The sequence below is a fragment of the Scheffersomyces coipomensis genome, assembly GCF_036884675.1.
Source record: "Scheffersomyces coipomensis strain NRRL Y-17651 chromosome Unknown DFJ63scaffold_3, whole genome shotgun sequence".
In the NCBI taxonomy this organism is placed as follows: domain Eukaryota; kingdom Fungi; phylum Ascomycota; class Pichiomycetes; order Serinales; family Debaryomycetaceae; genus Scheffersomyces; species Scheffersomyces coipomensis.
This window is the reverse complement of record NW_027042894.1, coordinates 582,503-608,501: the sequence shown is the minus strand read 5'-3', so window position 1 is coordinate 608,501 and position 25,999 is coordinate 582,503. Positions and strand designations below refer to the sequence as shown.

At 31.1% G+C, this 25,999-nt stretch overlaps 10 protein-coding genes across 10 annotated transcripts; 4 read left to right on the top strand and 6 right to left on the bottom strand. All coding sequences in view use genetic code 12, as the record gives it.

Annotated features, from left to right (window-relative positions):
- The first annotated feature begins 1,146 nt into the window (after nucleotides 1-1,146).
- Nucleotides 1,147-4,792, top strand: BOI2 (Boi2p). The gene has a single exon (XM_064903193.1). It carries the CDS (start codon nucleotides 1,528-1,530, stop codon nucleotides 4,594-4,596), a length of 3,069 nt encoding a protein of 1,022 aa, XP_064762468.1. The 5' UTR covers nucleotides 1,147-1,527; the 3' UTR covers nucleotides 4,597-4,792.
- On the top strand, nucleotides 4,792-7,525 carry CDC27 (anaphase promoting complex subunit). The gene has a single exon (XM_064903183.1). The coding sequence runs from the start codon at nucleotides 4,988-4,990 to the stop codon at nucleotides 7,280-7,282; it is 2,295 nt and encodes a 764-aa protein (XP_064762467.1). The 5' UTR covers nucleotides 4,792-4,987; the 3' UTR covers nucleotides 7,283-7,525.
- A 244-nt stretch (nucleotides 7,526-7,769) lies between these two features.
- Nucleotides 7,770-8,987, bottom strand: DFJ63DRAFT_334697 (uncharacterized protein; the record flags this gene model as incomplete). Its single annotated transcript, XM_064908076.1, has 1 exon — nucleotides 7,770-8,987. The coding sequence occupies one exon, from the start codon at nucleotides 8,985-8,987 to the stop codon at nucleotides 7,770-7,772; it is 1,218 nt and encodes a 405-aa protein (XP_064762466.1).
- Nucleotides 8,988-10,247: 1,260 nt separating this feature from the next.
- Nucleotides 10,248-12,281, top strand: DFJ63DRAFT_285760 (uncharacterized protein; the record flags this gene model as incomplete). The annotated part of the gene is made up of 1 exon (XM_064904924.1): nucleotides 10,248-12,281. One exon carries the CDS (start codon nucleotides 10,248-10,250, stop codon nucleotides 12,279-12,281), a length of 2,034 nt encoding a protein of 677 aa, XP_064762465.1.
- Nucleotides 12,282-12,394: 113 nt separating this feature from the next.
- Nucleotides 12,395-14,062, bottom strand: ATP3 (F1F0 ATP synthase subunit gamma). The gene is made up of 2 exons (XM_064903199.1): nucleotides 13,686-14,062; nucleotides 12,395-13,322 (listed from the first exon to the last, which is right to left on the bottom strand). The coding sequence occupies exons 1-2, from the start codon at nucleotides 13,730-13,732 to the stop codon at nucleotides 12,509-12,511; spliced, it is 861 nt and encodes a 286-aa protein (XP_064762464.1). The 5' UTR covers nucleotides 13,733-14,062; the 3' UTR covers nucleotides 12,395-12,508.
- On the bottom strand, nucleotides 14,047-14,828 carry DFJ63DRAFT_318301 (uncharacterized protein). Its single transcript, XM_064906927.1, has 2 exons — nucleotides 14,777-14,828; nucleotides 14,047-14,661 (listed from the first exon to the last, which is right to left on the bottom strand). The coding sequence occupies exons 1-2, from the start codon at nucleotides 14,778-14,780 to the stop codon at nucleotides 14,372-14,374; spliced, it is 294 nt and encodes a 97-aa protein (XP_064762463.1). The 5' UTR covers nucleotides 14,781-14,828; the 3' UTR covers nucleotides 14,047-14,371.
- CWH43 (Cwh43p) lies at nucleotides 14,829-18,283 on the top strand. The gene has a single exon (XM_064906926.1). The coding sequence runs from the start codon at nucleotides 15,109-15,111 to the stop codon at nucleotides 18,208-18,210; it is 3,102 nt and encodes a 1,033-aa protein (XP_064762462.1). The 5' UTR covers nucleotides 14,829-15,108; the 3' UTR covers nucleotides 18,211-18,283.
- FTH2 (Fth2p) lies at nucleotides 18,279-20,067 on the bottom strand. Its single transcript, XM_064903182.1, has one exon. It carries the CDS (start codon nucleotides 19,704-19,706, stop codon nucleotides 18,348-18,350), a length of 1,359 nt encoding a protein of 452 aa, XP_064762461.1. The 5' UTR covers nucleotides 19,707-20,067; the 3' UTR covers nucleotides 18,279-18,347.
- A 362-nt stretch (nucleotides 20,068-20,429) lies between these two features.
- Nucleotides 20,430-21,023, bottom strand: DFJ63DRAFT_312459 (sterol transporter; the record flags this gene model as incomplete). The annotated part of the gene is made up of 1 exon (XM_064905972.1): nucleotides 20,430-21,023. The coding sequence occupies one exon, from the start codon at nucleotides 21,021-21,023 to the stop codon at nucleotides 20,430-20,432; it is 594 nt and encodes a 197-aa protein (XP_064762460.1).
- Nucleotides 21,024-21,387: 364 nt separating this feature from the next.
- DFJ63DRAFT_285751 (uncharacterized protein) lies at nucleotides 21,388-24,333 on the bottom strand (the record flags this gene model as incomplete). Its single annotated transcript, XM_064904922.1, has 1 exon — nucleotides 21,388-24,333. One exon carries the CDS (start codon nucleotides 24,331-24,333, stop codon nucleotides 21,388-21,390), a length of 2,946 nt encoding a protein of 981 aa, XP_064762459.1.
- Between the last annotated feature and the right edge of the window lie 1,666 nt (nucleotides 24,334-25,999).

The window sequence follows — 25,999 nt, the reverse complement described above, 5'->3', positions numbered from 1 at the left end:
TGGTGCGTTGTCAATAGATCGATCAAACTTAAAGGTTGAATATACAACAAAAGGTATGAATTAAATGATAATTTTAGTGCTGTAAAGATAAAAGTTAGTTAGTGGATTGGATGAATTGAAGAGTGACTTATTAAGTTAATATAGGTATATACTTAGTTATGACATTGATGGTATGTCGGGTTTATATATAGTAAGTAAAAATGGCAGCCATTAATAAATGCGAGATATCATAACTGATGTGAAACAGTTATGAAAAAGTGTATCGTCAATTAATTCAATTATAAAACAGAGTCATTTTAGTTAGTATGACAACCAACATTAAGGGTGATTAATTTAAGTAAGGGGACAATAACAAGGAGGATGAGGTACTGACACGAAGAAGAAGAAGTAAAGTAAAGTAAGTAATTTAAACTGACGATAGATTAAATTAAAAAAAAAAAAATTACCGAATTAGGCATTAATTAATTTTAAATTATCATAAACGATGATACATTGTCATACCTGTGAATAGACTAATTTAGATATAATACGGTTATAGTGGGAGGGAGGGACTGGTATTCAATATCTATTACAGTTTCATGAACTATTCCATCATCAATATGATTGATTGATGAAGTAAGTACTAACAGGTTATATTGCAAAGGTTTGGCAGTAATAAATGTCGTGTGGTCTAGATTCTTATAATTGCAACACGGCACGACCAAACAAAGTGAAAAATTACACTAAAAAAACAACCAAAAGACGACATTTTCTCTCCCGCCCACAGTTAACCAAATAAAAAAAAAAGATCTTCACAAAAATAAAAAAAAAAAAGAAAAAAAATTTCAGCCAGCTGTAAAAAAGTGACACCTGAACTTTTAGACATAATAATCAATTAATCATAATAACATAGTAGTTATCTATAACATGTTAAACACTTATTGCAAGCAACAAATGCAATCAGTCAGTTGACATGTGATAGACGATGCCAGCCAATAACATACTTTGTATTCTGTAAAAATGGTATCCTCTAGTATATAATGGACCCCTTATACCCTGTAGCCTCATATTAAAGAAGAAATTTTGGTAGGCAGAAGTTTCCTTAACAAAATTTAAAAATTAAAAAATCATTTTTTTTTTTTATTATTTTTTTTAATTTTTTTTTTTTGGAGGGATACGACTTTATGATAAATAAAAATTTATAATAAACTATCAACAACAACACCTTGTTATCAACTATATCTTTCCATCAACATACTCCACTCTTTACACTCCTTTGCAACAGAATCTATCATACATATTATACCCTCCATACCAGTTCATCATCTAGATACCACCCTATTTCATCTATCTCCTTTTGCCAAGTTTAAACTATTAAATACCTAGTCTTCGCGCATTTAATTAGCATAGAATAGACAAGACAACCCTATTCCAAAGACACGACAAGAACAAGAACAAGAACAAGAACGTTTGACACATATTAATAATCAACCATATAACTATCTTGTGACTCCACGTATCCTTATCCCTTTAACCCCCCCTCCCAATATGACAACGAACGGCTCAGTCTATATCTGTATCAAACAGTTCAACGCCAGATTAGGTGATGAACTTTCTTTGAAAGTTGGTGATAAAGTCGAAGTATTGGCTGACGATAGTGAATATAATGATGGATGGTTTATGGGAAAGAATCTATTAACTAATGAAGTTGGTTTATACCCAAAATCATTCACTCAAATCTTACAAACTTTACAAAATCCTGATAAATCATTATTAAGATCAAGACTGAGAAGAGTTGCTAGTAATAATAATATGAATAATAATAATAATAACAGTAATAATACTAATAATAATACCAGTGGTGCAAGTACTCCTACTCTAAAAGTTAATCAAGTCACTGATTCCGTTGAAAAATTAGATATTGCTGGTTATAATGGTAATACCACTGACGGATTACAAATTTCTCAATCTGAAAATAATACCAATGCTTCTTCGGCAACACATATTCATAAACCATCTCATTCAAGAAATCTATCAACTCAATCCTTAACTGAAGATTTAAACCCTCTACAAGCCCATACTTGGACTCCTCAACAAGTTTCATCTTATTTTGCTTTAGTATTAGGATTTGATTTAAATATTGCTGGAAAATTCGCTAGACATAAAATTACAGGACCTATTCTATTTGAATTAGATTTATCAAATTTAAAAGAATTAGAAATTGATTCATTTGGTACAAGATTTGAAATTAATAAAGAAATTGAAAAATTAAAACAAATTTCTTCAAGAGGAGCAAAATTAAAAGCTTCAAAGACAAATCAAAATCTTGTTGATAGTTCAACTACTTCTGAAGAAGATTTCCAAAGTCCAACTGCAACCACTCCAAATAAATTTGGTCATGAATTCCCATTCCCTAATAATAATTCAGATGAAGATAAATCAAGTACCGCAACTCCTCCACTTGTTAATAAACCAGCTCAAAGAAATCTGATGTTAATGCCTTCAGCAACTTTAACTGCCTCATCTTCAACTTCATCAGGATTTTATAAACATCATCAAAGGAAAAGATCTCAATCGATGGATAATCTTACTTCTATAACTCCAAATGAACAAGATGAAGATGCTGAAGAAACTGATGATTCATTCCATAATCTTTTTACATCCCCAAGAAAAGCTCCTCAACCTCCAACTGATAGTCCTATGAATACTTCATATAAATTCGGTGAAGGTGGCGCTGGTTCAAGAGTTCAAAGTCCTGGATTTGATTATGGGATTTATAAAACAAGATCTCATGCTTCAAGTACTCTTGTCTTAAGTAGACCAAGTTCGTCAGTTTATGAACAATCACTTTCAGCAAGTCATAAACGTGGGGTATCCCAAGCTTCAAATGGTAATAATAATAATACTCACCATAGAAGAAATTCATCAATCCTTTCTAGTAGTAATAATACTCATCATAAGAGACATTCATCATTATTCTCATTTTTATCAGGTAATGAAGAAAAACAACTTAATAATGGTTCAGGAACTAATGGTGCTGATAGAAATAATACCCTCGTTAAAGATGGACCAAAATTAACTTCTCCAGTGAATCTTAAACATGATCCAATCACTACTCCAAGATCTAATCAAGTTCCATTTTCTCCAAGAGCAAGAAAGAATAATGGTATTATAAATATTGATAACAGTGATGATAAAGAAAACGGAAGAGGATCACCAAGTGATTTATCGACTGTTCTTGATATCGATGATGCTCAATTCTCACCAAAGAAACTGAAATCTGTATCATATTCTAAACCAGATATGCCAACCTTAAAAGATGAAAAAAGATCTGCTTCAGATTCTCCAATGAGTAGTATGAGTTCCTCCACAACTTTACAACCACCAAGTGCAACTGGTAGATTAAAGAGTTTAAGAACTGTTTCTGCTCAAAATTTAAAGAATATTACTGCTTCCAGAAAACTGAAAACTTCTGCTTTCCAAGAAGGTATAAGAGACATTTCTCCTGATGAAGCTATCAAACAAGCTAGTTATAGTGGTTGGATGTCTAAAAAATCAGGAAATGCTTTAACTTGGAGATCAAGATATTTCACTTTACATGGTACAAGATTATCATATTTTGCTTCATTAAAAGATAAACGTGAAAAGGGTTTAATTGATATAACAGCTCATAAAGTGATTCCATTTAGTACTGATTCTGATGAATTTTCAGAACGTTCTGATAAATATAATGCTTTAATTGCTTCTTCAACATTTTCAGGTAGTTATTGTTTTAAAATTATTCCACCTGCTCCAGGTTTCAAAAAAGGGTTAACTTTCACTCAACCTAAGACTCATTATTTCGCAGTTGAAACTGAAGAAGATATGAGAGGTTGGATTAAAGCTTTGATGACTGCTACTATTGATATCGATGATACTGTTCCTGTCGTAAGTAGTTGTTCTACTCCAACTGTTAGTTTATCAAAAGCTCAAGAATTATTAGCTAAAGCTAGAGAAGAAACTAAATTAAAGGATGAACAATTACGTGCTCAGGGTTATATCAGAGGTGGTGATAATTCTGCTGCTGCTAATCGTCATCATAGTAATGGTACTGATGATTTCAGTCAATTCTTAAATGATACCACTAATGATTTCCCAACTTCAGTTGATAGTACTACATCTCAACATGATGATTCCACTGCTGATACTTCTATCAATCCACCAAAATTATCTATCGATACATCTTTAAAAAACAGTCCTAAAACTCCAAGTACTCCTCATGTGGGTAATGGACATTCAAGTTTAAGTGCTCCACCTAATGGATTTGCTTCTCCATATTTATTAGCTTCAGGTTTATTATCACCTAAATCAAATCATGGATCTTCAACTACTGGAACCCCAGTTCTGAGATCAAATTCGGATTATTTCCATGAACCTACAACTATTCCACCTCAACAAACTCTTGAACCACCAAGTTCAGCTTCTCCAACTACAAGTTCAACTCCAAAGTCGATCTTCTCCAATAGTAATGGAAGAATCTTAAGTGGATCAAGAAAAAAGTTACCAGCAGAAAAGTTAATGGCTTATTCTAGTGATGGTACGGGTAATCATAGTTTTGTAATCAAATCTAAGAAATAATGGGTATTTTAATGGTAATAAAATTTTGGATTGGTATATATTTGTGATGCTTTTTGCTTGTTTTAATTTTTTATACTTATTTTATTTGCTATCTTCGTGTGGGAAGATAGCTGCTGTCTATATAGTCTCTTTCTTCCTATCTCTATTAGCTAGTCTCTATCTTTATATTTATCTATATAACAATTTCTCTTCCTTTTATAACGTAAATGTATTATTTTAATTAGTTTTATATCAAATTCCTGTATGTAGAGAATTTCTTTTTGATGTTTTGTTTGTTTTCGTTTTTGGCGGTACCACAAAATAGAATCAAATCAGTTTTAGGCAGCACCAAACTATAGTTGGATCAGATCAGATCAGATTGATAAAGAAAGGAGGTTAGGAAGTAAGATACATGTCAACTGCGTTCCTTCATTCAAGTCTAGAGTCAGACTTACCAGGTGGTGGTGGTACTGGATTCCCTCATCCATCATTTGCAAGCAATACCAATAATGCAACCACCACGTCTGATTCACAATATGTTCAACAATATCTTAGATCAATCATTATTCATAGTTTGGATACGTTCAACTTCAACAATGCTGAATTCACCAGTGAAAGGTTGTTAGCTATTGATTCCACTAATCCTCAATCGATCTATTTGTATTGTTTGACCTTGTTTAAACAAGGGAAGTTTAAAAGTTGTTACAGTAAATTGATCAATAATATTGACTTAATCAACTCAAATCTTAGTTGTACTTACCTTTTCGGACAATGTTGTTTAAAGTTGAAGTTGTATAAAGAAGGTATTTATCAAGTCATCAAATTACATGCATTATATAATGAAGAAGAGAATCTTGATCATAATCCTGATAATGAGAACAATCCATATTATTTCATAACGAGTCAACAGAAATTTAATTATGAATTCAATCGTTCAATGCAACCAGATTCATCTATGATACATCATTTATTAGGTGATTTATATAAGGGGATCAATGATATTAAAAATAGTGCTTTGAATTATAGTCAAGCTGTAAAATATAACCAATTTGATTTCGAAGCATTTCAAGAATTATGTAAATTAGGAGTTAAAGTCAGAGTTAAATCAATTTATAAATCAAATGGGAATGGTTTCAATATACCAACTAATGGGGGAGACGAAAGTATTGTTGATTATAATAATAGTGATAATTTTTCAAATCCTTTCTCAAATAGTAATGTGGGAGAAACACCTATAATTCATCAAGATGATAGCTTTACTAATCTTTCAACTCCAAGAATTAGACCGACAGTGGTTCCAGATGCACCTTTAAGAAGATCAAATTTAAACACTGGTGGAGCTGGTGCTAATCTTACATCATTTGAATTTACCAAACCTAACTTTCCTAATGTTTCTGATACTATTAACAACAGTATGAATGAGAAAAAGCCAACCAGCAAGAGAGAAAGTGCATATTCACGTATAACATCGAGATTGACTTCATTACCTGGAACTTCATCTACAACCACATCCAATTCAACCACATCTTCATCAAATAATCCTAATGTTTCCAATTCTAAAATTCTTGAAACTCCAGGAAAGAAATCAAATATTAGATCTACGTTAAAAAGAAATACATCTAGTTCTATGATGGATGTAGGTAACCATACCACCACCAATAATAATAATAATGCCAATAACAACAATAATAACCAGATCATTATGAATAAAGAGATTATAAGAACTGAGAAATATTTATTCAAATTATACATTATTTTCGCCAAAGCATTTAAATGTATGAGTAAATATGATTGTTATAAAGGTATTCGATTATTAGAACTGTTACCTGAGAATGAAAAGGAAACACCATGGGTCTTAAGTAAATTAGGACGATTAAATTATGAAATTATCAATTATAAACAAAGTGATTATTATTTTATGAGATTACGAAAATTAGATCGTACTCGATTAGAAGATATGGAATATTATTCTACTTTATTATGGCATTTACATCGGAAAGTTGAATTATCATATTTAGCTAATGAATTATATGATTTAAATAATGAAAGTTCTATAACTTGGTGTGTGATTGGGAATTTATTTTCTTTAATTCGAGAACCAGATGAAGCTATTAAATGTTTTAATAAAGCGATTTCAAAAGATGAAGATTTTACTTATGGATATACCTTAAAAGGTCATGAATATTTTAGTAATGATAATTATGAAATGGCATTAGAAAATTTCCGAATTAGTTTATTAAAGGATTCTCGTCATTATAATGCCTTATATGGGATTGGAATGGTTTATATTAATTTAGGTGATTATCAAAAAGCTGATTATCATTTCCGAAAAGCATTATCAATCAATCCTATTAATATAATTTTAATTTGTTGTGTTGGAATGGTATTAGAGAAATTAAATAAGAAATCACTTGCATTAAAACAATATGATTTAGCTAATAAATTACAACCTTTAAATCCATTACCAATCTTTAAAAAGGCCCAATTATTATTCTCCATGCAAAATTTCCAACAATCATTAATTAATTTTGAAAAATTAAAAGATTTAGCTCCTCAAGAAGCAAGTGTTCATTTCTTATTAGGTCAATTATATAATATTCAAAATGATAAATTCCAAGCCATAAGAGAATTCACTATTGCTTTGAATTTAGATCCAAAGGGTAACTATCTAATCAGAGAAGCCATGGAATCATTGAAAGAAAAGTAGATATCGTATATACATATATAGAATATGAATGTATATATATATAAATAGATACGCGACGCGTAGTTCAAACATTGCGATTTATTATAACCGATATATATAAAAGGGTTCAAAACAGGGATTAATATTTAAATGCAAAGGCTAGCTCGCCTTAGATTGGCAATGCTTAGACGTTGTTGTTTAAACATAAAAAATAATTTTAGCCTAGTTTCTTCTTATTATTATTATTAGGGGAAATTAGTTTTGTGTTTGTGGTGATTCGCGATCTTTTGATTTGGGGTTTTCAATTTGTAGATGACGGTATGATAGCATAACATGCTTTAATCGAATTGATACTATGGAAGCAATCAACAATAATTCGATGTAGCCAATGAATACTTCATAATCCTATATATGTATTTCAAATAAGATTTAATAGTAGAAAGAAACAAATCAGTAGATGCCCCCCACTTAAGCTGCAAAAAAAAGATGTGAGGAATTATCTACCCATTCATATGATCATAGTCGTTTGCAAGTCTTCACTGATATAATCAGTTCCATCCCTTTTTAAATTGTTAAATAAAAGACTCATCGAATTCTGATCAGATTCTTTGACGTTCTGGAAATAATCTACCAAAAAAATTATTAATAATAAAGGTATGGAATACTTCATATCATCATTCTTGATACATCTTGTATGACAATTAATCAGATAAGCTTGTGTCCCATCTAATCTGAACAAGTCTGGGGTTTCATCTATTTGAACAATTAATAAACAATCAACGCCTATCACAAATCCTAATTTCGATTTATAAGCTAACATCACGTATAAAATTCTATTCATTATATGTTTCCATTTGACAGAATCTTGATTGTTGAATGCTATTGATATATCAGACTCTTGAATTTCAATTGGCACTTTTAAGTATCCACGGCTCTTTCGAACTCTAATGCTGAATTCTGATACATCTACGTACAATTCAGATGCATTAAGTACTTCCGCATAATTAAACTTTTTAAGGAGAATACTTTGTATAGGAAGTAAGATATTCAGGCATATATATCTTGAAAATTGTAATTCATCCATTTCTTGAAGTATTTGTTTTTCATTCGTTTGATGAATTGTTCCCCATTTCCCTAAAAGGGCTTTATCAACTACAAATCTATGAATTAATCGATTGATATAATCATCATTTATGAGGGTAACTTTTGGATTAAGCTCAAAGTAAAATTTCATAATTCTTGAAAAGGGAATCATCTCACTTGAAGATTCTAGTATCGGATACGTTGTAGGTACTAAAGGCATAGCCATTATTAATGACAAGTTATATAGTTGCCCGATACAACGACATATTGCTGGATTACTATCAGTTGGTCCAGTGAATGTTTGATATAACGCATCAAATAAAATACCACTTAGCAGAGATAATCTATCAAAATCAAGATAGAATTGTTCACTATAAAGATAACATTTCGAAAGCTTATTGAAATGTTTACCTGGAACTAAGACATGATAATTATATACCAAGAAGACTAATTTAGTTCGATTATTCTCTAAGAAATGTTCTTCATCATCAATCTGATTTGAGACTAGATGGTTCCATTCAGTTTCAAACTCTGCTTTGGCTGTAGCATCGTTGAAGAAGTTATAGTTTGGATCATTAATCACTTTATTAAAGATAAAGCTTGCAGACCTAAGTAAAATGTTTCTATCACAGTATTTATCCATGTTATAAATGATTTAAATTAACAAAGAAAGAGTGAAGTAGAAGTTTAAATTATTTAGCATAACTTCACTTTTCAAAAGTAGTGTGGTATATGATTATTATCTATGTCCTTATAGTTGCCGCATTATCACAACAATACGTCGCGTCAAGGTACATTCACCCTGAGCCACAAGAAGAAATAGAATACCCTATTACAGAAGGAAGGAAAGAAAGTTAAACTGTTTTGATATTTATAGGGGAAAGGATGATAATAAAATCACAACGTCGCATAGTTTAAACCTTATACTTATAGTTTATATTATTGTGATCAGTTTATGTTGTTTGTGTAATTGTTGATACCATTGTTAGGATTATTTAAGTCTAAGTTGTATTTATAGTTTTTGTTGAGTAAATCGTTTATATGTCTATCAACTTTCAATCAAATGACAGTTATTGTGTGAATCAATCTAGAGTATCTTTAACCATCAATTCGTCAACCACTAGTAAATAGTACTACTTACTGCAAAATTATCTCTACACAGTTTAAGCTTTTGACAGTGTGTCATAAAATCCTGACCCTGTGTTCTTTCACCCTGTTCTTTCTCCTCTATGCTATTCCTTACATACACATATTTATACATGCCTTACTTTTGAACCACATTTAAGCTTTTTCCTTATTTCATTTCATATATACTTACAATTATTAACAGTTGGATTTGATAAAAAATCAAAACAGTTCACGACACGACATCTTTTTTTTATTTTTATTTTTTTGTTTGTTTTTGTTTGCGTGTGGTGCGGTCAAAATTAAATTTTTTTTACGGACTGCCAAACCACTTTCAACAACAATTATTTACAGCCCACAACATCCATCAACCACCCCAAGAACTATACCATCAGTTGACTGTAAGTGTTTACTTGTGTTTGCATCAATCGTCGTCATCGAATAAGCAGAATTAAAGATATTCACGACACTCAGTTGGCTTTATTCCCCGTTAGATCTAGGTTAATCTACTTATCTTTGAACAATCACAAGCGTTTCTAGTTATCATTCATCTTTGAACTGTGGAGGAAGAGATTTCATTTTGTATATTCATTCATTCATTCAACCTATCATACAATCCAATCAATCAGTAAGTTCCCTAACTGATTACTATCATTCCACTTTTCAATCCTGTTCTTTTGTACTTTATCTTCAATTTCGTTCGTTACTGTATTTATTACCCTTTTAACAAACCCCACCACCATCAAATCATTCATAGACACATTTTTATCCTCACATCATGCATCTAAACAAGTTACTCATACTATTTCAAATCATAATCACTTATACCTCCCTAGTACTGGGTTTCAATTTTGGGTTCTCCAAGAATTATTATAAAAAGGGTGATCTGGTTGATTTATTAGTTAATAAAATCGAATCAGATAATACTCAATTACCTTATTCTTATTATAATTTACCCTTTGTTTGTCCTCCTGGTAAAAATGCCAAACCAAGACATTTATCATTAGGTGAGATCTTAAGGGGAGATCGTATCTGGGAATCGAATTATGAATTAAGATTCGGTGAAGATATGTCATGTATGAGATTATGTGATTTAATCTCAAGAGAAACTGGATTAGCAAGAGCTGATAGTTTAATTAAAAATGGTTATGTGGTTCATTGGTCTATTGATTCATTACCAGGTGCCACTACATTTGTCTCAAACAATAAAAATAATAAATATTATGCTGCTGGATTTCCTTTAGGATTTGTAACTGATAATATTTCATATATTTATAATCATGTTATGATTGTAATAAGATATCATACTGAAGCAAATCATAAACATACCATTGTTGGATTTGAAGTTTATCCTAAATCAGTTAATAATGAACAATGTCCAGGATCTTCAAAAGCTTATGAAAATTTCGCTCTTGATGTTAAAAAGTCTAAGACTGGTGAATTATTAAAACAAAAAACCATTATTCCTTATACTTATTCAGTATATTGGAGAGAAGATAATTCAATTGATTATGATTCAAGATGGGATCTTTATTATGAAAATGAATCTACCGGAAAAAATCATCATATTCATTGGTTATCATTCACTAATTCAATAGTATTATTATTCTTATTAACTTTGATTGTAACGGTGGTACTTTTAAGAACTTTAAAAAGAGATTTATCTTCTCTTTCCCCCAATGGTACTGGATCTTCGCCAGCATCATCATCTCCAACTTTACCTTTAACTAATACTAATGGTCAAGATGACTCTGCTCCTTGGAAAGGTTTAATTTCAGATGTATTTAAATGTCCATCATTCATTTTACCATTAACTACCTTGGTAGCAGCTGGTATTCAAGTTATAGTTGTCCTTATTGGAGTTATATTTATTTTTGTGCTTAATTCCAAATTATTTATTCCGGGTTTAAAGAATTCAACCACATTTTTTAATAATCATGAAGGTGCCCTTATTTCAATTTCAATTTTCATATTCATAATATCAGGGTTCGTAAGTTCATATATTGGAATCATTCTTTATAAATTCTTAAACAATGATAATATAAATCAAGAATATCCAAATGATAAAATCATTAAATTATCGTTATTATTTGGTAGTTTCTTACCTCAATCAATTTTAATCATTGTATTCTTTTTGAATTTCTTTGTTTGGGCTAAGGATTCATCATCAGCTATCCCATTTGGAACCATTATAATCTTATTATTGTTATTCTTTTTAATTGAATGTCCATTAGGTATAATAGGAGGTTATTATGGTAATAAGAAAACTTTCTCGATCAAATCATTCTTTAATAATCAAGCTATCATCAAAGAAGCATCATCAAACAAACCTAAATTATTAAGAAGATATAATTCATGGTTATTAAGTCCTATCCCAAGTATAGTAATCTTTGGATTGATTCCATTTGGAGTGGTCTTTGTGGAATTATTATTCATATTTAATAGTTTATGGCTTGAAAAAACCACCTTTTATTATATGTATGGATTCCTTTTCATTACTACTGTCATGCTTATCATCATCATTGCTGAATCCACCATCATTGCCATTTATATCTCCCTTTCCGTCTATAACAATCCTAATTGGCAATGGTTAAGTTTTAGAATTGGATCCAGTATAGGATGGTATATTATGGGATATACGATATATTATTTCACATTTTATTTGAACGTTAATGATTTCGTTAGTAGTTTGTTATATTTCAGTTATATGGGATTAGCATGTTTCTTAATATGTGTGGGATTTGGATCAGTTGGTTTAATTACTGGTTTAATCTTTGTAAAAAAGATTTTCTCAACTATTAAAGTTGATTAGAGATATGTATGTACATTTATAATAGAAATTATATCATCATTTTGAAGTAACATGTAAAAACTACTTATTTTTTTTATTTTATATCATGAACGTATATTATTTTTGTTCTTTATGGATGCAAAGGAAGAATGATACTAATGATCTTTCTATCTTCAATTTTTGGATGGGGGGAGTGAGGGAGTTTGTATCTAAATAAGTATATAAATAATGAAAGTTAAAAGACGAGCTTAATCTAATGAAGAAGCACCAGTAATAATATCGACTAATTCATTAGTAATAACAGCTTGTCTAGTTCTATTATATAAGATGGTGAAACGATTAATCATATCACCAGCATTCTTAGAAGCGTTATCCATAGCATTTCTTCTGGCAGATACTTCAGAAGCATAACCTTCAGCCATAGCACTTAAGATAGAGTTAGCTAAGGAGAATTCAGCTAAAGTTTCTGAAGTATTTTCTGATTCTAATTCATATTTACTTAAACCTGGAGCTTTTTCAATGGCTTCAGCAGCGAAAACACTGAATTTAGATGGTTCAAAAGAAACTCCTGAAATGAATTTATTATATAAAACTTCAATACTATCATATTGACCAAGAGCATTAATTTCATCAGCAATTAAAGCAACTTCAGTAAAATTTGGAGCTTCTTTACCAACCCCATTAAAGGATAATTTTAATTGATCACCATGAGTTCTTAATAATTGAGCTTTAACTTTATCCCCAATAGTGACGATATCAACTTCACCATTTAATTCATCAAATCTTCTTCTAGCAGCTTTTGAAATTTGAGAATGGATTGAACCACATAAACCTTTATCAGAAGAAACCACAATTAAAAGAGTTTTAGATTGTTCAGGTAATTCAGGGTCAGCATTGGCGTAGAATTCTGAATCTGATTTGTTGAATACTCTTGATGAAGCCATGGCTCTTTGAGCTTTATTTAATCTGGTTGATGCAACAATTTTCATAGTATTGGTAATTTTTTCAATATTTTTAATTGATTTAAGACGCATTTCAATTTCTCTTAAAGTGGCATAGTTTCTAGAATAAAAGTTAGTATTTATGGTTTGATTAGTGAAGAATTGATGGGATAATAGTGTTTACAGTGATGGTATTGATCAATGGATGATTTATTAGTGGTAGTTATAATTTGATTGATGATCAGGTATTGTTTACATTTGATATTGAACTTGATGACATGACGAGATAAGTTATTCTTGAACGATTCCTCTCCTTTCAATCGTCGATTCTTAATACGACTTGCTTGATTCTATAACAACAGATACTATTAATCTAAACTTGATAATACTTATGATTGATGATTGATGATGATGATTGATTCAATTGAACATTACACTGGTGTACACCACTTTAAATCCACTCATTTTCAAAACAATTACATACCTTGCACCGGCAGAGCGGGCAACTTGAGTGGCACCTAAACGAAACATAACCCAATTGAATAACTATTGAAGTATATATGACTAAAGTAAGGATATATTCTAACTGTTTTCAACAACAAATTTTTCGTCACTTCAGACTTTTTTTTCACCCTTTACCAATTTCTTAACAGTGCGTACTTCAGACACTAAATAAAAATGTCTTTTGTCGGATTCAGTTTCAATTTCAATTTTTTATTGGCTGAAAATAATAGTACTGGACAGGGGACACGACCAGTCACGTGAAGTAGTTTATAACTAATAACTATAACTATAACTACATTCTACAAGTTAGATTCATATAATAAATTAATAATAATAATAATAATAGTAATAATAATAATAATAATGATGGTAAAGAAAGTAAGAAGAAAGTGCTTGTTTAAACAATGTGTTTATGACAAACAAGGGGAGTATATACTACTTGTAATAGTAAATGATTATGCTAAATATGTGATTTCGAATAAATATAAAAGTGTAATAATGAGTACTACTTCTACTTTTCGAAGAAATGAAATATACCTGTTCTAATGAAATTCATAAATCCATTATATATCTGATTGATGATAGGTGTTCTATAGTGATTGATTGATTGATTGATTGATTGGTGAAAAATGAATATGCAATATATGTAAATGAGTAGATCTGATCTTACTTGGATGGATCATTCTTTTGATATCCTAAGTAACCTTGTAATGGATAACTTTCAATCATCTTCATATATTTAAATATTAATGGTCGACAATTCTTTTGAGCATCATGTTGATGATATTGTTTACATTTTCTTAAAGCATCATGAGTAACTTTTAATTCATATGTTCTTATCCATTGTTCTCTTGTGAACGATGATCTGGCAGCTTGAACTTCAGGAAACTTTTCATAATCTATATCATCAAATGAAACCAATTCAGGTCTTTTATGATTTTCATAATTATCTAAAGCTATTAAGATTTGATGTTAGTAAAAAGAACTAGTTATTAATAAGTTATACTATACTAAAGTATAGTATAATACATAGCATACCACACCATACTACTTCATTCTCATTATACATACCCATTTTATCTATTAATTAATTATGAGTTGTACTCAATTAATGTTATAATTATCAATTTAGATCTATCTATTTGAGATATTGAGAGCCTCTATTATAAAAAGAAGAATTTTAACTGGAAGACAAAAAATTGAAAATTAAATTGAACAAAAAGACACGACCTTTGCAAATCACATGATGTATCACATGACTATTTTATATAAAGTGGTGTTGCGTTGTGTGCCTGACATCAACTTATAAACAATTTAACCCGATTTAGGAATGAAAGTGAAATATTATTCCATTTTCTTAAATATATATAGAACAACATCATATCGATTGAAGATAACTAACGATGTCAGAAAAGGTAGAGGATACGTCAATCGTATCTCCATCCAATTCTACCCCTTCATCTCCTAAATCAGAAATATTTAGAATCAATGCAAGTTTGGTAGCTTACCTTCATGCTATTTCTGCTTCTACGGCATTTTTATCAGCATTGATTGTTGGTAGTTGGTTACATTATCATAAAATCGTCCAGAACTCATCTTATGGATATCCTGATGAATGGTTCCCCAGTGTATCTGCTGCAATTGGTGATCGTTACCCTGAACGATCAATTTTTCAAATCATTATCGCTGTAACCTCGGGACCTCGATTTTTATTAATTGGATTTAATTTTATAAGACTTTTCAAATCTGGTTCAATTTTACCTTATGTTGGTCTTATTTCTGGTCTTATTAGAACTTTCACTTGTGGGGGGTGGGTTTATATCACTTCTACTGATGATCATGATTGGCATGATATCTTTATGATCAGTTATATTGTGTTGACTATACCTTGGGAAGTGGCTATTACATTATTATCCCCCAAGGGGTCATTAGAAAGAAAGGGAAGATTCTATACATCCATTTCTTTCTTTGGAACCTTGATTCCGTTGATTTATTGGTTCATTCAACATAAAGTTCACGTCAGAGCTGGTGCTTATTCTATATACGCGTATTTTGAATGGTTATTGATTTTCTTAGATGTTGGATTTGATACTTGGTCAATCGTTGATTTTGCCGATATTGATATTATAATTCAATCAACTGGTATACAATTTGGATCTCCAGTTGTACCAGTCCCTAAAAAAGAAATCAAACCCATTAAATCAGATGATGATTTCACTACATTAGAATTCATCGTCAATACAATCAACTCATTCATTCTTTGGTCAGTTAATACTTCCTTAATCTTATGTGTATGGTACTTCCCCTTATGGCATATGGGTATCTCAGGTTATGAAGCTGCTGTATTTGCATTATTCCTTCCTATCATTATCTTAATCATCCCACCTTTAAGAAATATATTATCAAAATTCCCATTCATTACGAGAACACTTGCTGTATTATTCGGTATTGGTGCATTTAAAGTTGAAGATCCTGAACAAAAGTTATTAGTCATTACAGCAGGTACATCATTTGCCGTCATTTCATTCGTGGTTGAACTTTGGTCATTATCAAATCAACCTCAAAAATACTCTTCATTCATCGCTACTAATATCTTAGGTTTAGCTGCTACTTCTACCGCTAAGTATTTAAATTTCTCCAATAATCCAATTTGGGCCATCATGCATAAAGAAAACGGTGGTTATAATGAAGTTGGGATCGTAATAGGTCTACTTGGAGCTCTTTTAACTCCAACCTTGAATCAAAAAGCATTCCCTGAAATCAAACAAGTGAAAGCTACTGGATCATTCCTCTTGGCAATCTTAGGGGTTGCAGGATATATGTTCACCATTCATTCTTATTTAAGTGATACGGCCACCTTAGCATTATGGACTTGGGATGGTTTCCCTGTTGTGGGTCCAACTCCAATCACAGCTGGTGTATTTAATATCGCCGCTATTGCACTTGGAGTAATTTATTCCATTTCGGGTTCACCAGTCATTGAATCTTCCTTTTATAACCTTTTATTTGGTGGTGGTAGTGCTATTGTGCTTTATGTGTTCAAAGGATGGTTCGGTTATGTCGGTGCTTGTTTATATGTTTTCTATGTGGCATCGATCTCACCATTGATTTGGAAATCTACTATTGGATATAATCCAAGTTTAACATTCTTCTTAGGATTCTTCTTATACGTGCTTATTTCTTTAGCATCAATCTGGATCGTGGCTTATGCATTTGTCCCTGGTGGATTCTTATTAAGAGAAAGAACTGATATTGTATTAGGTATTTCATTCATTCTGATCTTGGCGGGCGTTTGGAATTATAATGTTAGATTCAATAGTAAATCAAGCATCAATATTAATTTCAAATCTGGTTTACTTTTAAAACAAACCATTGTTTCATTTTCTATTTTATTAGCTTTAACTAGTTACGGATTTTATGATAGATACTATGTTCATTCTTTACCTTCCACACCATATAATGCTGATTCAAAATCATTCACCGCCGGTATTTGGTGTGTTCATTTCGGATTAGATAATGATATGTGGTCATCTGAAGTTAGAATGAGAAATTTAATCAAAGAAGCCGAAGTTGATATCATTGGATTATTAGAAACTGATACTCAAAGATTAATCGGTGGAAATCGTGATTTCACTCAAGCTATTGCTGAAGATTTAGGTATGTATGTCGATTATGGACCAGGACCAAATAAACATACTTGGGGAGCTGCTTTATTATCTAAATTCCCTATCATTGAATCTACTCATCATTTATTACCATCTCCAGTGGGTGAACTTGCTCCTGCCATTCATGCTACTTTAGACATTTATGGAGAATTAATCGATGTGGTAGTGTTCCATTCCGGTCAAGAAGAAGATGTGGAAGATCGTAGATTACAAAGTTTAGGAGTTCAAGAAATCATGGGTAATTCCTCAAGACCATTAGTATTATTAAGTTATTTGGTTACTGAGCCATTACAAGGCAATTATAATACTTATGTTAGTGAAAAATCAAGAATGTATGATATTGATAATACCGATTGGGATAGATGGTGTGAATATATTTTATTTAGACAATTGAAGAAAGTTGCCTATGCCAGAATTTCAAGATCAACCATTACTGATACGGAATTACAAATTGCTAAATTTAAATTATTAACTGATGAAGAAATTGAAGAATATGATGAACCGTTCTTATATGGTAATAATTATATTAATGAGGATGAAATTGATGAGAATTTAAGAATGCCTCAATTGTTTAGAGGTGATGGAGTTAGAGGTCATAGATATCATGTATTTGATGAACCACGTTATTTTGCTCAACATAAGTCACAATTGAAATATGAAGAGGAAGTTGTTGAAGAAGAGCAAATCGTTGAAGAAGAACAACCAGAAGAAGAAGAGGTTGTTGAAGAGGAAGAAGTTGTTGAAGAAGAGCAACCAGAAGAAATTGTTGAAGACGAAGAAGAAGAGATCATCGACGAAATTGAACGTCCTGAACTTGAAGATTTAGAAGATGACGCTTAAATGCTATAGATAAAGCAATTAAAAGATATTATTTTAATATAGATAAATAAGTTTTAAAAATATATAATGAGCATGTATTATTAAAATTTGGGTATCTATACTCCACCCCTACTATGTAAAAAATAATTTAAAATTGATCATGATAATAATAATTGAGCTTCAGCTTCAGCCGTTGTTTCTCGTTCAGGAGTTACACTATTACTTGAACCTTCTTCAAGAACATTATCAATTGATGTAGAAGTATGTCTTATAGTTTCATGTCTATGAAACTCTTGATAAAGCTTAACTTTCTTTCTAATTCTTTTTAATTGCCATTTGATTGGAATCAAAGGTAATCTACAATGTCTTTCTTCATATAATTTGATTTCTAACCATGAAATCACCGCAATCCAATAAAATAAATAAGATCCCACACTTCCATAAGTTGCAGAATTCGTCCATCCTAAGATAGCATTGAACACCATCCACCAACCATCTTTTAATCCATCACAACAATTGACATGCCAAATACTATTTGAAATATCATATGATCCAGGTCCACTACCAGTTTCACTAACATCTACCCCTCCACATAATTGAACATACCTTTCAAGTTCAAGAAACCATATGCCTCGACTAGTTAATCCAGCACTGACTAAATAAAGAAAGCAAGTCAGACAAATTAAGAAATATTGTAACGACATTTTATTACCACCTTGATATAATAAATATCCAATGAATGATCCGAGGGTTATACCTGCTATGACTGAAAATGCAATGGCTGATGGAGGTAAGGACATACCCATTCCACCGATGAATACAACTGCTTCTAACCCTTCTCTCAAGGTTGTGACTAATGGTAAAATTGCAAGGAAGTATTTTTTACCGAATGTTTGACGATGTTGTTTGAATGATTTTCTGGATGATTGACGGGTGATAAGAGAAGTTGATTCTTCAACTGTTTCGTTTGGATCTTCTGATATTTGTTGATCACAAGTTGGTTGTGGTTCATTATCATCATCATTTTCATTAAGATCTGAATCATCACCTAATTTAGCGATTTCTTCTTCCCCTTGTTCATTTTCACCACTAATATCATTAGAATTATAGGAATGACCTAATTTTATCCACCATTTAACTTTCATAACTTTATTGATTCTTAATAATCCAATACCCATGATGGTAATAACAAAACTTGAAAGTAATGAAAAGATACCTTCCCATAGCCTTTCTGCATAAAACCAATAATCTTTACCGATATAATAGAAACATATGATGAAAGCTAATCCTATAAGTAAACAGATAAACAAGCCTAGGATAGCACCCAACCATACTTGTAATCTTAGTTGCTTTTGAACCTTCTGTAAATGTTTGACATGACGAGCTGAAGTAGATTTAGAGGGAGATCGTTGCTTTATGAATGATAATAATACTGATATGATGATGGCAGTTTCCAATGTTTCTCTTAGGATGATGAAGAAGATCTGGATCGAGAAGTAATCTTGCAAGTTGAACATCTTGACATACACTCCATTCACTCGATATCAGTCCAAGTGTATATCACTTATGAGGATAAACTAGTTGGTCTAGATCAATTTGGTTGCAGTCAGCGTTATGAAGATTTTTTTTATTTTTGTTGCAATTTTTATTTTCTCTCAACGCGGTAACATTTTAAAAATAGTGAAGTTGTACCTCGCTACGACCAAGAATTTATAGTAAGAGAGGGAGGAAGGAAGGAGGAGGTAATAGAATATGTTGAGTTCGATGAGGTTGTATTAAAATCGAAAGGTTACCTAGTCAACCTTAGAGAATGACTATTTTATATTCGGTTAAACTATTAACTAAACAGTATGCTTACAGTGGAGGGAATGGTTTGGTTTCGCAAGGCTGAACCCTACTCCATCTTACATGGTACCAATTAGTAAATTAGTAATATATTAGACTTTTAAAGTATCATAGAATATACAATTAAACTATAATGAAACAAATCAGCATACTAAAAGTCATCTTTGAATCTATCCCTTCTATTGATTAGATTTGATAAAAAAAAATTATGCATATTACTATTAATTCTAATACATATTAAGCAAACAATCTAGTATTTTATATTATTATTATTATTATTAGTATTATAATTAGTTATGATGATTAGTGATGAATTAAACAAAAAGATAATGATCATGATGATGATGATAGGAAATGAATTAATGTAGCAAAGGAGAATGTATAAACTCAGCTGATTAAATTGGTGGGAATTCAATAGTAGCAGTTAAACAAGTAATGAATACATCATCTTTAGTATAAGCTCTAGCATTAACAATGTATTTTCCTGGAGGAACTTCATTTGGAATAGCAACTTCTTTAGTAATAACTTGTTGACCTTTTGAAATAGGACATTCAAGATCAATTTTACTAACTTCTTCACAGAAATCAAAAGTTTGATGGATTAATTTAATGAATCCATATCTAACATCAACTTCAACATATGCACCTTCTTCAATATCTTCACTAATATAACCATTAGCAATAAAAGTTAAATTGGCCCCTCTTAATGGAGGATTTGGATCAATCACCACGCTTTCTAAACTCAAAATTTGAGGTTGAGATGCATCACATTGAACAATAGGAGAGTCACCTGGAACTGGTTTTTCATCAACATCAGGAAGTGAAGCATAAATGACTTTTGGTTGTTCAAAGATACTTTGTTCTGATTGGAAATTGAATACCGATAACGCTCTTTCGTAAAGAGGTTTGACGGCAGGAACAATACTCAACCCTTGAACAGCAACTGAACTAGATAAAGTGAATAAGACAATGTTTTTAAGAGCAACCATTATGACAAGAAATGAATGTAGTCTATAAGATGATGATGATAATGATACTGGTTGATGGAATGGTTTATTTATAGTCATTTCAAAAGGTGTGGTGAATTGATGAGAAATTGGAGATGTGCGATTACGAGGAGGAGGAGGACGGAGAGGGGGTGCATTGTATGCAGGAAATTCAGATTGTTACGCTTTAGTTAAAATTGCTGTTAATATGAGTTAAAGTATGTAGGGTAATAGTATCAATGGTTAGTAGCTTTACAAAGGAGTTAATGAAGAGTTAATCAATGTATAATTAATATTATGTATATGCTAGTTGTATAACTTTATATAAAAGTATACAAAAGTTGATTAAAGCTTTATTAAGCTCTAATTATCCTGAGATGACTAAATTTGCAGTCATTGTATCAAACCTTTCTCTGATTAATTTATTCTGAATTTGTAATAATTCATTATATATAGTTTGACCATTTGCAGTTTTAAGTAATTCTTGTAACTTTTTATGAGATAATTTCCAAATAACTGAATCAGTTACAGTAGTATATGTAATTTCACGTTTATGTGGTACATGTTGATTTATTTCAAAAAAATCTCCAAATGCAGTCATAGGCAAAATAGATGAATGTAATTCTCTACCTTCATTTTCAAATTTGAATATTGACCGAACTAATCCTGATTCAACTATGAAAAATGTTGGTTTATCATTCAAGGTATTATAAAATTCATAATTCTCAGGGATTTTCTCCTTAACGAAATATTCTGTCAATTTAGACCAGAATTCTTCATCTTTATCAGATAATCCTTGGAATGTAATCATAATTAATGGTAATGGTTGTTTTTTAAATGAAGCATCAATATTGGAATAGAATTTAGTTTGGGTTTTTTGTTCATCATAAATAGTTCTAGTAGCAGCTTGATAAACTTGAGTGGTTCTTGGTGTACCTATTTCAAACGCTTGATTCATTAATTGTTTAGTATTAAGACTTTGAGGAGAATAGATTGATCTTCTACCAGTTGGAGAGTTACCACCCGTACCGATTGAACCTGAACTAAGAGGTACTTCTCTAATACCTTCCTTTCTTTTAACTGATTTATATGTTTTTAAGAATGCATTTTCACACCATTCTAAGGCATAATTTAACGTATTGAACAATTCAATTGTTTGTTCATCATCATCTTTACCAAATCCTGCATCTCTTAAACCCTTGATGATATCATCTTCTTCTTCAACTGATGATATGATTAATTGAGTATTGAATTCATTAGTTAAATTTAAAATTCTTCTAAAACCTTCCGCAGCTGAAAAATCAATCGAACTAACACTTTTCATATCGATAATTAAGAATTTAATAGGATTTAATTTAAAACTTTCTTGTTCAAATTTTAATCGAATTGATTTTTCAACTCCACCAATTGATCCAAAAAATAAAGTACCTTGTAATTTAATCACACAGATTTGATCACCTACATTCTTAAGAAATTCTTGTTGTTTAGGATGTCTTAAAACAGTAGATCTAGCCACTGAACCTGAATAAATTCCTTGAACCACAGGATTTCTACCGGCTTCAACCACAAATGAAAGACATGCTAATAAAATACCGACCAAAATACCAATCACGAAATCAAATGCACCCATAGTAACCACAATGATTATAATCGTAGTATATTCGATTTTTCTTAATCTACCAAAGGTATCATATACTGATTCTTTTAATAATTCATATCCTAATAAATAAATCAATGATCCCACCACACATACTGGGATATATCCAATGACAACAGGTCCAGCCATCATCACTCCTCCAGTAGCCACGGCTAACAATACACCAGCTAATCTATCATGAGCACCAGCTCTAATAAATAATACTGAATTAGTATAGACTAAATAATTTTGAATCGATCCAAGTAAACCTGAAAGGGCATTTGAATAACCATGAGCAACTAATTCACGATCCACATCAACTTCATCCATTCCGACCGAGAGGGCCAAAGCAGGAACATTGATTGGAACATGTAAGATACCAAAGAAAGTTAAGGCTAACATGGTTGGGAATTGTTTAAGAATCACAAACCAATCGACTAATTGAAATTTATATAATTCATAAAAGGCATACCATGGTTCATTACCTTCAACGGCCGGGAATACCCACCCTGATTTACGAGCACTATCTAAATTCCAACCAGGGATGATTAAGACTATGAAATGAAATAAGATGAAGACTGACATGAAGAATAAGGGGACTAATAATGAATTATGATATTTATGTTGTAAGATGATTAATACAATGGCCAATGCTAATGGTAAAGTCCATTCTAATAAGGTTAAATGATTGAAAAATAAAAACTTAAACGTTTCCCAATTATAAATTAATCCACCTTCTAATCTTGATGAAACTTCAACTCCAGTTGCTACTAAGAAATATCCCACACCACCAATACATCCTACCAAGATATGTCTTGGGAAAAACCCTACTAAGGATCCTAATTTTAATTTACCTAATAACCAAAATACAAACCCTGTGACAATAGATGAGGCGGCATAAGTAGTGATAGTAGTAGCAATGATAGCTTCTTGAGAAGCTTCTTGTTTAACCATTTCAGCAGCGATAGACAATGCCATCGAATGGAAGAATGGAGTAACTTCGATCATTTCTGATCCAATTCCTGATTTAAACGCAGATCCACCAAGGGAATATACTAATTGGGAGACAATACATGACATATAAAACATGGATAAACCAGCTGGTGCCAATGATGAGAAAATGGTTTCACTAACAGGGAACATAATCATACCATATGATAACCCATCTAAAATATTTAAAAGTGTTCCCAAGAATACAGCAGGTAAGTAATGGATTGGTTTGACAAGATATTGATGAAGTAAACTTGGAACTGGTTGATCATTATGATGAGATGATAAGGGTTCTTTATGAGTGATTGTTGTATCTGGTAATGGTGAGAATCCTGAGGATGCTTCTATATCATGAGGTGACAATTGATTTGATTTATTAAATCCTGAAGAATATGGAGGTTCAGGTTCTTCTATATATGACGGTTTTGAAGTATCAGTTTTCAGTATTAAAGGAGTGAATTGAGAAGATGAAGGTTGACGACCACCAGGTCTGAAAATAGGAGTTGGAAGTGATGATGCATGAGAAGTACTATATATTTCTTCATCAATAGCAGCATCTTCTGTATCTTCTTCTTGACCATCATCAGTAACACCTATATTGGCTAAATTTGCTGTTTGTTCATGAATCTCTAAACCTGAATATATAAGAGGAGAACTTGAATTATTAATACTAGCTCTATGGCTCATACTAATATAACTTCTACCACCGAAATCAAATGGACTTGGAGAATTATTTTGAAATGAATTAAATGCATCCGATATGGAATATTTTCGTTTAATGGGTAAATCATCATAGAAATCAGATGAATTACTAGGATTACTAGTTTGAGAAGTAGATTCACGATTATTGGCATTATTAGGATTATTATCTGATGTAGTAGGATTTGTGTTGTTGTTGCCGTTGTCGTTGCCGTTGTTGGGGTAACCACCAGCTGACTCCACTGTTAATGAGGATTTATTAGATGGAGAAGAGCCGTATGACATAATGAATGGAATTGAAATTTAGAATTGAATTAATCGAGGTTAAAAGTAATTAATGACAGTTATGACAATATATGATGAAGATGCAAGACGATATGATGATGGTGAAAGTCTATTAATTGTGTATACCAAGATTGATATTCTAATTTAAATTTGATGCAATCGAGAAAATAAAGTGGAACCAGATTAGGCAGAGAAAACAAAAAGGTACCAAAGATCTTTCTAGTTTGTTGTAAATGATGAATATTGAAAGGGATGACTATGACTTATAGCTTGGTGAACGTTGTTAAAACTGAAAAATAGCTAAAATGAATATAATTGGGACTTTGATATGGGTTTAAATAATAATAATATTTTCAATCTATCTCCAATGCTAAATTTTAAATGGCCATTGATAAAGAAAAAAGATGAGGTTTAGTAAAGGTGTTTGTAGGTTAACTATGGTACTGCATACAAGTAGATACACCTCTCTTAAATAAATTTATATTTCGCAATCTCTTTCTGTTTTAAAAAATTGTCTGTCTTATTTTTGACTTAATTTGTATGGAATGTTTTTGTCAGGGTTATCTTAGAGAGATAACGAATTCAATGATTGTCTGAAGGTATAAAGATATAAATTACTTATAAACTGATATTACTATATATATAAATACTTATTTGAAATAGACATAAGTCAAACAGAAGGATATATTATAAATTAAGCTTTTAGGTTATTCTGTGGGGGGGGGGATCATAGTGGATGGGCTCTGTAATGAAAAATTTTTTGTCAAGAATTAAAATTGACAAAACATTTTCATGTCAATTAAAGAATTAGGCTTAAAAGGGGAAAACAATAGCAACCATTCATGCCATCCTACCCCCAATAAGTAATTGTTTATAGCTGCAACATCCATTTAACACAATGAAAAGGTTGACTTCGGTAAAGGCATAAAATGTTTAATTCCTTATTTTCGTTTTGCATAAACATGTGGCATAATTATGTCAATCCACAATATATATATATATACTCTGTATAACTACTATTAATCTTTGAGTGAAATATGGAGGAGGGGGAGGGGCTGTTTAGATTTTTCATTTTACAAATACGATTTTAAACTCTTGTCATACATATGCATGACCATCATCCCTTTCTACTGAATTTCCCCCTAACTTTTTATAATCGCAAATGATTATTGTCAAATCAAATCAATTTTTGACAAAATCCAATAAAGTCATAATTGGAGTATAATAATAAAATGTAATAGTAATAAATAATAATAATAATAACAATAACAGCTAAAAGGTCTGGGCTTAATATACGGTGTTCCGCCTTTATAAAACTTAATCATTCTTTATTATGTAAATTTTTCACTCTCACTGCAAAATTATACCG